This window comes from Hyperolius riggenbachi, chromosome 3 (genome assembly GCF_040937935.1).
Source record: "Hyperolius riggenbachi isolate aHypRig1 chromosome 3, aHypRig1.pri, whole genome shotgun sequence".
In the NCBI taxonomy this organism is placed as follows: Eukaryota; Metazoa; Chordata; class Amphibia; order Anura; family Hyperoliidae; genus Hyperolius; species Hyperolius riggenbachi.
Genome location: NC_090648.1, coordinates 55,583,026 through 55,597,216, shown reverse-complemented (window position 1 = coordinate 55,597,216; position 14,191 = coordinate 55,583,026). Strand labels below are relative to the sequence as shown.

General features: G+C 42.8%; 1 protein-coding gene across 1 annotated transcript in view; it reads left to right on the top strand.

The window, feature by feature from the left end:
• Positions 1–13,773, top strand: part of LOC137562104 (uncharacterized) — a 99,370-nt gene extending 85,597 nt beyond the window's left edge. Inside the window, exon 13 of the mRNA XM_068273441.1 lies at positions 11,478–13,773. Coding sequence (XP_068129542.1) covers positions 11,478–13,300 — 1,823 coding nt within the window. The 3' untranslated portion in view covers positions 13,301–13,773. The remainder of the gene's footprint in view (positions 1–11,477) is intronic.
• Positions 13,774–14,191: the final 418 nt, after the last annotated feature.

Sequence of the window (14,191 nt, the reverse complement as noted above, 5' to 3'; positions counted from 1 at the left end):
TAAGTGTTCGTAGTCTGCAATAAGTTGACAAAGGTCACTGTACATTACTGTACACAGACTGGTCGCAGTAGGGGGTGAGTTATGTATAGGAGTATATACAGTATGTAAGTATATACATCCAGCTACAGTGTTACAGGAATGGAAGGCCAGACGCTCTAGAACCCCCAGAAGGCAGATACTCCACGGGTGCAGGATCAGGTGAGCCAAGCCACAGGTAAATTCAAGCAAAGGAGGATCCGCAGTCACAGCGAAGTTGTAAAAGCTGATATTCTTTATTGAAAGACGCCACAAGAATGATAAATATAAGACCACAGAATGACTGACGCGTGTCGGGCTCAAAATCTGCCCTTAATTATAGTCATACAAATTCTGAAAGAGGCAGGGACTTTATAGCAGAAAGAGAGGGGAGGGGAAAAGGACCCCACACCCAGTCGATCCAAAAAAAGCCACAACCCCTTAAAGGGAACAAAATACATCTTGTAATAAAAGACAGCTGAATAGCTAGATAGACATAATGCATCATTACAAAAGTGCAAAAATGTAGCAAAATTGTAAAAAACATCTGAATATTAAAATTTCATACAAAGAGTACAAGTAAATAGAAAAACTGGCAACTGAAAAAAAAAAATCCTTCTTAACTGTCATATACTAAGCTGATGTCGCAACGGGTGTTTAAGCCATCAGGGGAGCGGGTGCCCATACGATGAAACCAGAAAGCCTCTCGTTTGAGGAGAAGCTTCTGGTGGTCACCTCCCCCAAATGGGGAGACCACTCTTTCCACACCCTGAAATTTAAAGGAGGTCATATTCCCACTATGACAGTTCTCAAAGTGCTTGGAAACAGCAGATTTTTTAAATGTGTTCCAGCTAGTCGCACAGTAGTGCTCACCTATCCTCGCTCGAAGATTGCGGGTGGTGTACCCCACGTACTGAATGTGACAGCTGGTACACGAAATGACGTAAATAGTATGTTTAGTGTCACAATTGATATACTGCAAAATAGGAAAAGACTTATTAGCGGTGTATGAGAAGATGGACGTACCTCTATGATGACACCTACAATAGTGACATGTGATGAAACCACAGGGATAAGATCCTACTGTTCTTAGCCAGGTCGGGGTACGTATAGAGGCCGGAGACCTAAAAAGGCTAGGAGACAGGAGGGACCCTACAGTGCGTGTTTTACGAGATGAGAAACGGCACCCTGCGTCCAGAACTTGTTTTAATTTGAGATCTGAATGTAAAACTGGAAGATATTTCTTGATGGTGTCAACAATGTTTTTGTATTCTAAACTATATTCTGTTACAAACGTGACAACACCCTTCCCTGTTCGTCTATGTCTGTCCTTACTACTATCCAAAAGCTCTGTCCTGGATTTTTTGGCCACCTTATTACGACTGTTTTTTAAATGCTTATCTGTATATCCCCTTTGCCGCAATCTAGACTCGATCAGACTGCACTCCTTATCGTCACTCTCCAAAGTGGAGCAATTACGGATTGCTCTGACAAATTCACCTGTCGGTATGGCATTAATGGTGTGTATGGGGTGACAAGAATTAGCTAGAAGAATAGAATTGTGGCTTTTTTCGGATCGACTGGGTGTGGGGTCCTTTTCCCCTCCCCTCTCTTTCTGCTATAAAGTCCCCGCCTCTTTCAGAATTTGTATGACTATGATTAAGGGCAGATTTTGAACCCGACACGCGTCAGTCATTCTGTGGTCTTATATGTGTCATTCTTGTGGCGTCTTTCAATAAAGAATATCAGCTTTTACAACTTCGCTGTGACTGCGGATCCTCCTTTGCTTGCAGCTACAGTGTTAGTAGTTTTGGTGTGCCAAATATTTTTTCCTATAATTTAGAGTTGCGTAATGCCAAAATATATTTATTTGACAATTAGGAACATGAAAAAGGAGCATATGCGTGACACAAGGATACAATGGTAATAATAATTGTGTAAGCAAAAGTACATTGCTCTACAAACATGACACAGATTTATTGCTATACAGTGGAGGAAATAATTATTTGACCCCTCACTGATTTTGTAAGTTTGTCCAATGACAAAGAAATGAAAAGTCTCAGAACAGTATCATTTCAATGGTAGGTTTATTTTAACAGTGGCAGATAGCACATCAAAAGGAAAATCGAAAAAATAACCTTAAATAAAAGGTAGCAACTGATTTGCATTTCATTGAGTGAAATAAGTTTTTGAACCCCTACCAACCATTAAGAGTTCTGGCTCCCACAGAGTGGTTAGACACTTCTACTCAATTAGTCACCCTCATTAAGGACACCTGTCTTAACTAAAAAATGAAGAAGGGGCGCTTTGAGTCTTCTACCAAAGTAATACAGCGCTGCTGTTGGGCAGGTCTCACCTGATTCAGATGTGGCTGGCACAGCGTACGCAGCCTCAGCACACTTGCGTCCCACTTGGCCGAGCCGGGGACCAGGCTCACACACGTAGGGGCGGATGTGACGTCACGTCCCGGCGTCCTCCGGGGTCTGTAGTGATGGAAACCAGGACGCTCACCCGGGGAGCGATACACGGAAGTGAACTATCCAGTAAGCTGCTGCGGACGGAACTCCGCAGTTTGGATGGGAAAAAAGAGGTGCATTCAAAGATAAAAGTACTGGGAAAGTACAATTTATTAAAACGACGCGTTTCACGAAGGCTCACCCTCCGCTTTATCAAGTTCATAACATATTTAAAAATGCACCTTTTTATATCATACATGGTCCTTGTTAGCCAATGGGCTTAGCATGGGCAGGGGCAATGGTACCTTAATCATCCTAAGAGGGGGTCTAGCAGTGTAATGTTCCCATTATAGGAGCATTTCTGTTATCAATAAGGCTATATATAAAGTAAAAAGTAGAGCTATAATGCTCTCATGTAGAAAAAATTACATATATATAATTTTTTTTTATAAAAACCTTTTTATAAAATATATAAATAATTGTATATAGAAAAAAATGTCAATCTTAAAGAGCTACCATGCACCATGCAATGCCAAAAGGCCTTACATCTATTTGACACCATATTTCCCTCCCCCCCCCCCAAAAAAAATACACATATATACACCACACAAAGCTCCCAAAACATACTAAGAACTACACTCCCAAGAGGGGCTAGTTAGGGGGTATAATGAACCATACATATACAGGATCTTCTCAAAAAATTAGCATATTGTGATAAAGTTCATTATTTTTTGTAATGTACTGATAAACATTTAGACTTTCATATATTTTAGATTCATTACACACAACTGAAGTAGGTCAAAGCCTTTTATTGTTTTAATATTGATGATTTTGGCATACAGCTCATGAAAACCTAAAATTCCTATCTCAAAAAATTAGCATATCACGAAAAGGTTCTCTAATCGAGAAATTAACCTAATCATCTGAATCAACTAATTAACTCTAAACACCTGCAAAAGATTCCTGAGGCTTTTAAAACTCCCAGCCTGGTTCATTACTCAAAACCGCAATCATGGGTAAGACTGCCGACCTGACTGCTGTCCACAAGGCCATCATTGACACCCTCAAGCAAGAGGGTAAGACACAGAAAGAAATTTCTGAACGAATAGGCTGTTCCCAGAGTGCTGTATCAAGGCACCTCAGTGGGAAGTCTGTGGGAAGGAAAAAGTGTGGCAGAAAATGCTGCACAATGAGAAGAGGTGACCGAATCCTGAGGAAGATTGTGGAGAAGGACCGATTCCAGACCTTGGGGGACCTGCGGAAGCAGTGGACTGAGTCTGGAGTAGAAACATCCGTATACAGGTGTGTGCAGGAAATGGGCTACAGGTGCCACATTCCCCAGGTCAAGCTACTTTTGAACCAGAAACTGCGGCAGAAGCGCCTGACCTGGGCTACAGAGAAGCAGCACTGGACTGTTGCTCAGTGGTCCAAAGTACTTTTTTCAGATAAAAGCAACATTTGCACGTCATTCGGAAATCAAGGTGCCAGAGTCTGGAGAAAGACTGGGGAGAGGGAAAAGCCAAAATGCCTGAAGTCCAGTGTCAAGTACAGGTCAGGTGTTTCTACCGCTGTTTCTGGTTCAAAAGTGGCTTTATCTGGGGAATGCGGCACCTGTAGCCCATTTCCTGCACACACCTGTACACGGTGGCTCTGGATGTTTCTACTCCAGACTCAGTCCACTGCTTCCACAGGTCCCCAAGGTCTGGAATCGGTCCATCTCTACAATCTTCCTCAGAGTCCGGTCACCTCTTCTCGTTGTGCAGCGTTTTCTGCCACACTTTTTCCTTCCCACAGACTTCCCACTGAGGTGCCTTGATACAGCACTCTGGGAACAGCCTATTCGTTCAGACATTTCTTTCTGTGTCTTACCCTCTTGCTTGAGGGTGTCAATGATGGCCTTCTGGACAGCAGTCAGGTCGGCAGTCTTACCCATGATTGTGGTTTTGAGTAATGAACCAGGCTGGGAGTTTTTAAAAGCCTCAGTAATCTTTTGCAGGTGTTTAGAGTTAATTAGTTGATTCAGACGATTAGGTTAATAGCTCATTTAGAGAACCTTTTCATGATATGCTAATTTTTTGAGATAGGAATTTTGGGTTTTCGTGAGCTGTATGCCAAAATCATCAATATTAAAACAATAAAATGCTTTGAACTACTTCAGTTGTGTGTAATGAATCTAAAATATATGAAAGTCTAAAGTTTATCAGTACATTACAGAAAATAATGAACTTTATCACAATATGCTAATTTTTTGAGAAGATCCTGTATAGATAGGAAGGGGGGGGGGGGGGATGAAAAAAGGACGGATTATGGGAAAAGGAAAGGGAGGAGAGGGGGAAAAAAGGGAAAAGGCAGGATGGGGGAGGGAAGGAAATGGAGAAATGGGGGTATATATAGTGGGAGGGGGGGGGAGAAGAGGAAAAAGTAGGGAGGGAGGAAAGGAAAAGGAAGGGGGGGGGGCGGGATAAAATAGGGGGGACAGGAAGGGAAAAGCGATGGAGGAAACCCTTAAGACCCAATGGGCACAAACTATTACATATATGTGTATACCCACGGTCAGCGTACAACAGGATGTAGGTTGCTCATTTCCTCTAGACATTTGTTTAGGCCCCCCGGTTCGAGGGTCCCCAGTTTCAAAATCCAAAAGGATTCGCGTTTAAATAAGACGCGATAACTTTCGTATTTATTGTGGTGTATCACCTGTTCTATTATGGTGGCCCTCAGGATTTTGAAGTTCTTATTATGGACTTGAAGAAAATGCTTGGATACCCCATGATTTAGTTCCCCCTTCTTTATGTTAGATCTATGTTTATTCAACCTTGTTTGAAACTTCTGGATGGTACGGCCCACATATGAGAGCCCGCATGGGCAACTCAAGAGATAAATAACATACGGGCTTTGGCATGTTAATAGGCTTCTTATATTGAATTCAATCGAGGAATTTGTTTTGAATGTGCGTGCCCCATCATTTACGGTCTTACAAGAGAGGCAGCGTTTAGATCTACATGCATAACATCCTACTTTGGACCCCTTTATAGTCTGTGTTTTGGTTTTGTCAGGTGAACTGGATGTGGGTAGCCTACTGGGTGCAATGTGTCCCCTGATTGTTTTCCCCCTTCTGTAGACTATCCGTGGTTTTGGGGGGAGGGCCTGTCTTAGTATAGGGTCACTAAGTAGGACCGACCAATATTTATTAAAAATCTCTCTACATTCCTGGGCCTGTCCTGAGAAATTAACCACTATAGGCAAACAATTAGAAATTGATTCAGTGGTTTCTGTCAAAGTCTTCGCAGCGGGGCTTCTAGGTATTAGGCATTCCTGTTGTGACAGGGCAGCGGCTCGGTTCTGGGCTGATTCCACCAGAGACACTGGATAATGTTTCTCCAGGAATCTAGATGTCAGGACACCCGATTGTACCCGAAAATCTTCGTCTCTGGTACAATTACGTCGCAATCGTTTGAATTGACCAAACGGTACGTTTTTAAGCCATGGTTTATAGTGGGAACTATAATAATCTAAATAGCCATTTTTGTCAGTAGGCTTGAAGTAATTAGTTGTATTAATCCTTCCACTCACTGAATCTATCTCTATATGAAGATCCAGGAAGTGGACAGTTAAGGGATCAGTTTCCATGGTGAAGGACAGGCCCAGTTCATTTTTATTTAGATATTCTAGATATCCCTGGAGGCTATCCGCCGTACCACTCCATATACATATAATATCATCTATGAAGCGGCGATGTAGGACGAGGCTCGCTCTATAGGGGTTGGTGTCAGACCATACATACTGCTTCTCCAACCAACCCATATATAAATTAGCGAAGGCCGGAGCGAACCTCGTCCCCATCGCTGTTCCCCGCAGCTGAAGGTAAAAAGAGTCATGTTATGAACTTGATAAAGCGGAGGGTGAGCCTTCGTGAAACGCGTCGTCGATTGAAAAAGCTGCAAGTAAAAATGAGGTCATAATTATGGGCGACTTCAACTTTCCAGACATTGACTGGAGTATTGAGGCTACCCATTCTGGTAAAAGCAGCAGATTTCTGGCAGCACTACAGGACAATTACTTGACTCAAATGGTAACTGAACCAACTAGGGGGAATGCGTTACTGGATCTGATCATTTCTAATAGACCAGATAATGTATCAAATGTGCAGGTTCAAGAACATTTGGGAAATAGTGATCACAACATGATAACGTTTGATCTGGTGACTGATAGGCCACGGGGCAGCGGGACCACTAAAACTATGAATTTTAGAAAAGCAAAGTTCAATCAAATTAGGCAGGCACTAAGTTTGGTGAACTGGGATAATGTACTACAAGGGGAAGACACTGAAGGGAAATGGCAAGCTTTTAAACTTATACTCAATCAATACTGTAGTATGTATATCCCATATGGAAACAAAATGTCTAGGAATAAAAAAAGGCCTCTATGGATGAATAGAAAGGTTAAAGATAAAATGAAGAGGAAAAAGAATGCCTATAAGGTCTTAAAACAGGAGGGGACCGAGGCTGCACTAAGCAATTATAAGGAGTGCAATAAAAATTGTAAAAAAGAAATTAGACAGGCAAAGATTGAAGCTGAAAAACAAATCGCTAAGGATATCAAATCTAACCCAAAAAAGTTTTACAAGTACATTAACTCTAAAAAAAGAAAGGTTGACTGTATAGGACTCCTAAAGGATGAGGGTGGGAACTCAATGGTGGATGACCAAGGTAAGGCAGAGTTATTAAATGCTTTCTTTGCTTCTGTCTTCACAAAAGAAACAGCACTGTTGCAAACTACAGAGGCGGAAGAGTCTCAATCTTCTAACTGTAATATTAAATACTTAATGCAGGAAGAAGTGAAGGCAAGACTAAATAAATTAAAAATAGACAAGGCACCTGGCCCGGATGGCATGCATCCTCGGGTCCTAAGGGAATTAAGTTCAGTTATAGATAAACCCCTTTATCTTATCTTTTGTGACTCTCTTGAAACTAGCAGAGTCCCAGTGGATTGGCGTACAGCCCACGTTTTTCCATTATTTAAGAAGGGCAAAAAATCTGATCCAGGAAATTATAGACCTGTAAGCTTAACATCAGTTGTATGCAAACTATTTGAGGGGTTACTAAGAGATACTATACATGACTTTACAGTAGAAAATAATCTTATTTCTCAGCATCAACATGGGTTTACTAAAGACAGGTCCTGTTTGACTAACATGCTCAGCTTTTATGAGGTAGTGAATGCTAATATGGATATTGGAAATGCTGTAGATGTGATATACTTGGACTTTGCAAAGGCCTTCGACACTGTTCCCCACAAAAGTCTGGTGCAAAAGTTGAGGATTCAAGGACTGGGGAAGAGTCTGTGTTCATGGATAGGGAACTGGCTAATGGACAGAAAACAAAGAGTTGTGGTCAATGGATCGTACTCAAAATGGGAGACTGTTAGCAGTGGGGTCCCACAGGGGTCTGTTCTGGGTCCAGTGCTCTTCAATTTATTTATTAATGACCTAGTAGATGCAGTAGTGAGCAATGTTGCTATTTTTGCAGATGATACAAAATTGTGCAGAATCATCAACTCTCAGGAAGATAGTGTCATATTGCAACAGGATCTGGATATGATGGCTATATGGGCACATACATGGCAGATGAAATTCAATGTAGGCAAATGTAAGGTCATGCATTTTGGACGTACTAATGGTCTAGCACCATACAAAATAAATGGGATACAGTTGGGGACATCAAACTTGGAGAAGGACTTAGGAGTACTCATTGACAACAAGTTAAATAATCGTACTCAATGCCAAGCAGCTGCAGCTAAAGCTAACAAAATTTTGGGATGCATTAAAAGGGAAATAAAAACTCGAGATGCTAGCGTAATATTGCCCCTGTTTAACTCTCTAGTAAGGCCACATCTGGAATATGGAATTCAGTTCTGGGCACCACATTACAAAAAAGATATTGCAGTTTTAGAGCAGGTGCAGAGACGAGCAACAAAATTGATACGTGGGATGGAAGGTCTCACTTACCAAGAAAGGTTAGATAAACTGGGTTTATTTAGTCTAGAGAAAAGACGCCTTAGAGGGGATCTAATTAACATGTATAAATACATCAGAGGGCAATATAATACCTTGGCGGATGAGCTTTTTGTCCCTAGGCCTTCTCAAAGGACTAGAGGACATGATCTGCGCATGGAGGAAAAACGTTTTAGCCATTTATTTAGGAAAGGGTTCTTTACAGTAAGAGTTATTAAGATGTGGAATGCATTGCCACAGGAAGTCATTATGGCAAACTCTATACCTGCATTTAAAGGGGGCTTAGATGCTTTCCTTGCGTTGAATGACATCCATAGCTACAATTACTAGGTAATGCCTAATGATGTTGATCCAGGGATTTTATCTGATTGCCATCAGGAGTCGGGAAGGAATTTTTCCCTTTAGGGGCTAATTGGACCATGCCTTGTAAGGGTTTTTTCGCTTTCCTCTGGATCAACAGGGATATGTGAGGGAGCAGGCTGGTGTTGTACTTATACTGGTTGAACTCGATGGACGTATGTCTTTTTTTCAACTAAAAAGACTATGTAACTATGTTTTAATAAATTGTACTTTTATCTTTGAATGCACCTCTTTTTTCCCATCCAAACTGCGGAGTTCCGTCCGCAGCAGCTTACTGGATAGTTCACTTCCGTGTATCGCTCCCCGGGTGAGCGTCCTGGTTTCCATCACTACAGACCCCGGAGGACGCCGGGACGTGACGTCACATCCGCCCCTACGTGTGTGAGCCTGGTCCCCGACTCGGCCAAGTGGGACGCAAGTGTGCTGAGGCTGCGTACGCTGTGCCAGCCACATCTGAATCAGGTGAGACCTGCCCAACAGCAGCGCTGTATTACTTTGGTAGAAGACTCAAAGCGCCCCTTCTTCTTCATTTTTTCTCTATAGTGGTTATACTGGGAGCAGCTGAGCATATTCGACAGGGGCCTGATCGCACCAAGGGGTGTCATCCACCACCCTCTCTTTACCTGTCTTAACTAGTCACCTGTATAAAAGACACCTGTCCACAGATTCAATCAATCAAGCAGACTCCAAACTCTCCAACATGGGAAAGACCAAAGAGCTGTCCAAGGATGTCAGAGACAAAATTGTAGACCTGCACAAGGCTGGAATGGGCTACAAAACCATTAGCAAGAAGCTGGGAGAGAAGGTGACAACTGTTGGTGCGATTGTTTGAAAATGGAAGGAGCACAAAATGACCATCAATCGACCTCGCTCTGGGGCTCCACGCACGATCTCACCTCGTGGGGTGTCAATGGTTCTGAGAAAGGTGAAAAAGCATCCTAGAACTACACGGGAGGAGTTAGTGAATGACCTCGAATTAGCAGAGACCACAGTCACCAAGAAAACCATTGGAAACACATTACACCGCAATGGATTAAAATCCTGCAAGGCTCGCAAGGTCCCCCTGCTCAAGAAGGCACATGTGCAGGCCCGTCTGAAGTTTGCCAATGAACACCTGAATGATTCTGTGAGTGACTGGGAGAAGGTGCTGTGGTCTGATGAGACCAAAATAGAGCTCTTTGGCATTAACTCAACTCGCTGTGTTTGGAGGAAGAAAAATGCTGCCTATAACCCCCAAAACACCGTCCCCACCGTCAAGCATGGGGGTGGAAACATTTTGCTTTGGGGGTGTTTTTCTGCTAAGGGCACAGGACAACTTAATCGCATTAACGGGAAAATGGACGGAGCCATGTATAGTGAAATCCTGAACGACAACCTCCTTCCCTCTGCCAGGAAACTGAAAATGGGTCGTGGATGGGTGTTCCAGCACGACAATGACCCAAAACATACAGCAAAGGCAACAAAGGAGTGGCTCAAGAAGAAGCACATTAAGGTCATGGAGTGGCCTAGTCAGTCCCCGGACCTTAATCCAATAGAAAACCTATGGAGGGAGCTCAAGCTCAGAGTTGCACAGAGACAGCCTAGAAACCTTAGGGATTTAGAGATGATCTGCAAAGAGGAGTGGACCAACATTCCTCCTAAAATGTGTGCAAACTTGGTCATCAATTACAAGAAACGTTTGACCTCTGTGCTTGCAAACAAGGGTTTTTCCACTAAGTATTAAGTCTATTATTGTTAGAGGGTTCAAAAACGTATTTCACTCAATGTAATGCAAATCAGTTGCTATCTTTTATTTAACCTCCTGAGCGGTCTGGATGAGCTCAGCTCGTCCATCACCGCCGGAGGCTGCCGCTCAGGCCCTGCTGGGCCGATTTTTATCAAATAAAGTGCAGCACACGCAGCCGGCACTTTGCCAGCCGCGTGTGCTGCCTGATCGCCGCCGCTCTGCGGCGATTCGCCGCGAGCAGCGGCGAAAGAGGGCCCCCCTAGCCGCCTGAGCCCTGCGCAGCCGGGACAAAAAGTTCCGGCCAGCGCTAAGGGCTGGATCGGAGGCGGCTGACGTCAGGACGTCGGCTGACGTCGATGACGTCACTCCGCTCGTCGCTATGGCGACGATATAAGCAAAACAAGGAAGGCCGCTCATTGCGGCCTTCCTTGTTTATTCTGGGCGCCGGAGGCGATCGGAAGATCGCCTCCGGAGCGCCCTCTAGTGGGCTTGCATGAAATAGTTTTTTTTTTATTTAAAAAAAACCCTCCCGCAGCCACCCTGGCGATTTAATCAGAACGCCAGGGTGGTTAAGGTTATTTTTTCGATTTTCCTTTTGATGTGCTATCTGCCACTGTTAAAATAAACCTACCATTGAAATGATACTGTTCTGAGACTTTTCATTTCTTTGTCATTGGACAAACTTACAAAATCAGTGAGGGGTCAAATAATTATTTCCTCCACTGTAAGTACATATAGGTCTGTTGTCACAAGTGTAAAACTCTGCAGTTTACTGCTTTTCCATGTATGGCCAGTGCTTTAGCTGTAGGGAGGGTGAATGAGATGCAAATAACTGAATTGTATGCAAATGTAATATAAAGTCCCGGCATCAGGAACCTTTCAAGGACTCGTCTCTCTTTATCCACAGACTGTACAACGGATGATGATGTCATTGGAAAAGAGTCTTCTGACGATAATCTGGTTACCCCAAATATTTCCCTATACTCCCCTCACCTGTCTAACCCTGACGGGCCTCATACCCAGTACAGCTCTCCCACTGCTGGAGGATCTTATTCCTGTTGCACGTGTGGGAAATGTTTTGCATGGAAGTCACAGCTTGTCCTACACGAGAGATCTCACACTGGTGAGAAGCCGTATTCATGTGCTGAGTGTGGGAAATGTTTTGTATACAAATCAAAACTTGTCATACACAAGAGATCACACACTGGTGAGAAGCCCTATTCCTGTGCTGAGTGTGGGAAATGTTTTGTGTATAAAGCATACCTTTGCAAACATCAGAGTTCTCATGAGAGGGTCCTAGTTACCCCTAATATTCCCACAGACTCCCCTCACATGTCTAACCCTGAGGGGCCTCATACCCAGTACAGCTCTCCCACTGCTGGACGATCTCATTCCTGTTCCATGTGTGGGAAATGTTTTGTGCTGAAATCAAATCTTGTTATACATGAGAGATCTCACACTGGTGAGAAGCCATATTCATGTGCTGAGTGTGGGATATGTTTTGTACATAAATCACATTTAGTCATACATAAGAGATCTCACACTGGTGAAAACTCCTATTCATGTGCTGAGTGTGGGAAATGTTTTTTGTCTAAATCGGCGCTCGTCAGGCACGAGAGATCACACACTGGTGAGAAGCCATATTCATGTTCTGAGTGTGGGAAATGTTTTGTATGCAAATCAAAACTTGTCATACATGAGCAATCTCACACTGGAGAAATGCCCTATTCATGTGCTGAGTGTGGGAAAGGTTTTTTATGGAAAACTCTGCTTGTTCTACATGAAAGATCTCACACTGGTGAGAAGCCATATTCATGTGCTGAGTGTGGGAAATGTTATGCATATAAATCACATCTTCTCCATCATGAGAGATCCCACACTGGTGAAAAGCCCCATTTATGTAATGAGTGTGGGAAATGTTTCGCACAGAAATCGAGTCTTCGCCTTCATGAGAGATCCCACACTGGTGAAAAACCATACTCATGTGCTGAGTGCGAGAAATGTTTTGCAGAGAAATCAAGACTTGTTACACACGAAAGATCTCACACTGGTGAGAAGCCATATTCATGTGCTGAGTGTGGGAAATGTTATGCATATAAATCACATCTTCTCCATCATGAGAGATCCCACACTGGTGAAAAGCCCCATTTATGTAATGAGTGTGGGAAATGTTTCGCACACAAATCGAGTCTTCGCCTTCATGAGAGATCCCACACTGGTGAAAAACCATACTCATGTGCTGAGTGTGGGAAATGTTTTGCAGAGAAATCAAAACTTGTTATACATGAAAGATCTCACACTGGTGAGAAACCATATTCATGTGCTGAGTGTGGGAAATGTTTTGTGCAGAAATCAAATTTTGTTATACATGAGAGAACTCACACTGGTGAGAAGCCATATTCATGTGCTGAGTGTGGGAAACGTTTTGTACAGAAAACAAATCTTGTGAGTCATGAGAGATCCCACACTGGAGAAAAGCCCTATTTATGTGCTGAGTGTGGGAAATGTTTTGCAGAGAAATCAAAACTTGTTATACATGAAAGATCTCACACTGGTGAGAAACCACATTCATGTGTTGAGTGTGGGAAATGTTTTTTACGGAGACCACATCTTGATAGACATTTGAGATCTCACACTGGTGAGAAGCCATACTCATGTGCAGAGTGTGGGAAATGTTTTGCACAGAAATCATATCTTGTTATACATGAGAGATCTCACACAGATAAGTAAGGGTCAATGAAACGTAGCATTGCCTTTAGTGAACCTGAACTGGCCACAACATACTGATATCCATCTTCCTAACATAGATAGAAGTAGGGATGGTGAGGAGAGTGCAGCAGCCAATAACAGGCTTGTTCAGTTCTGCTTATCCTTCTCTCATCACTGGTGAGTAATTTTATTATTGCACAGAGTGTGGGAAATGTTTTGGCCAAGAGTGTTCTTTCCCAATGTTTCTTTTATTTCTTGCTAGATGCACATGGCAGCATATTTACACAGAATCCTGAGGACTCTTTCATGCTGCTCCAGTAGATTGGTTGGTAAAGCATCAAAGCAGCAGGGACAGCCATACTATCCCAGGGAAAAACACACATATAAGTACAGTAGATAAATACTTGTTCTATTTACTTAGCATATGTATTGTATTGCCCAATTTTTTATTTTGGTGAATGTTAAATAGTAAATAAAGAGGAAACTGTTCCTGGCATTTTGCATTTTTATTCCCTCTGACTGAAGCCAAACCTGATGTCATTTCCTCACTTTTTTTCTCCTAGAAAAACTGCACTGTCATATCTTACTTGCTTTGTAAACATGTAAGCACAGCATAGATCATATTTCAGCATCTGCTCCCTTCTCAGTCTTGTGTCACATTGAACTGCCCTCAGCCAATCAGTGAGGAGCAGGATTGTGGGAGGGGAGATGTCAAGCGTCCTTGTCAGCAATATACCAAATAGAGCCAGGCTGACTGAGATAAGATTCATTTCAGCAGAAACCTTTCTGATTACATTGGAATGCTTGCAATGCAGGGTCAGGTAGCAGGCTGCATAATAAACACAGAGCAGTGGGTAAATGGAATTTGATTTTATGGTTTAAAATCCTGCTTTAAAGTCCCTGAATAGAGGT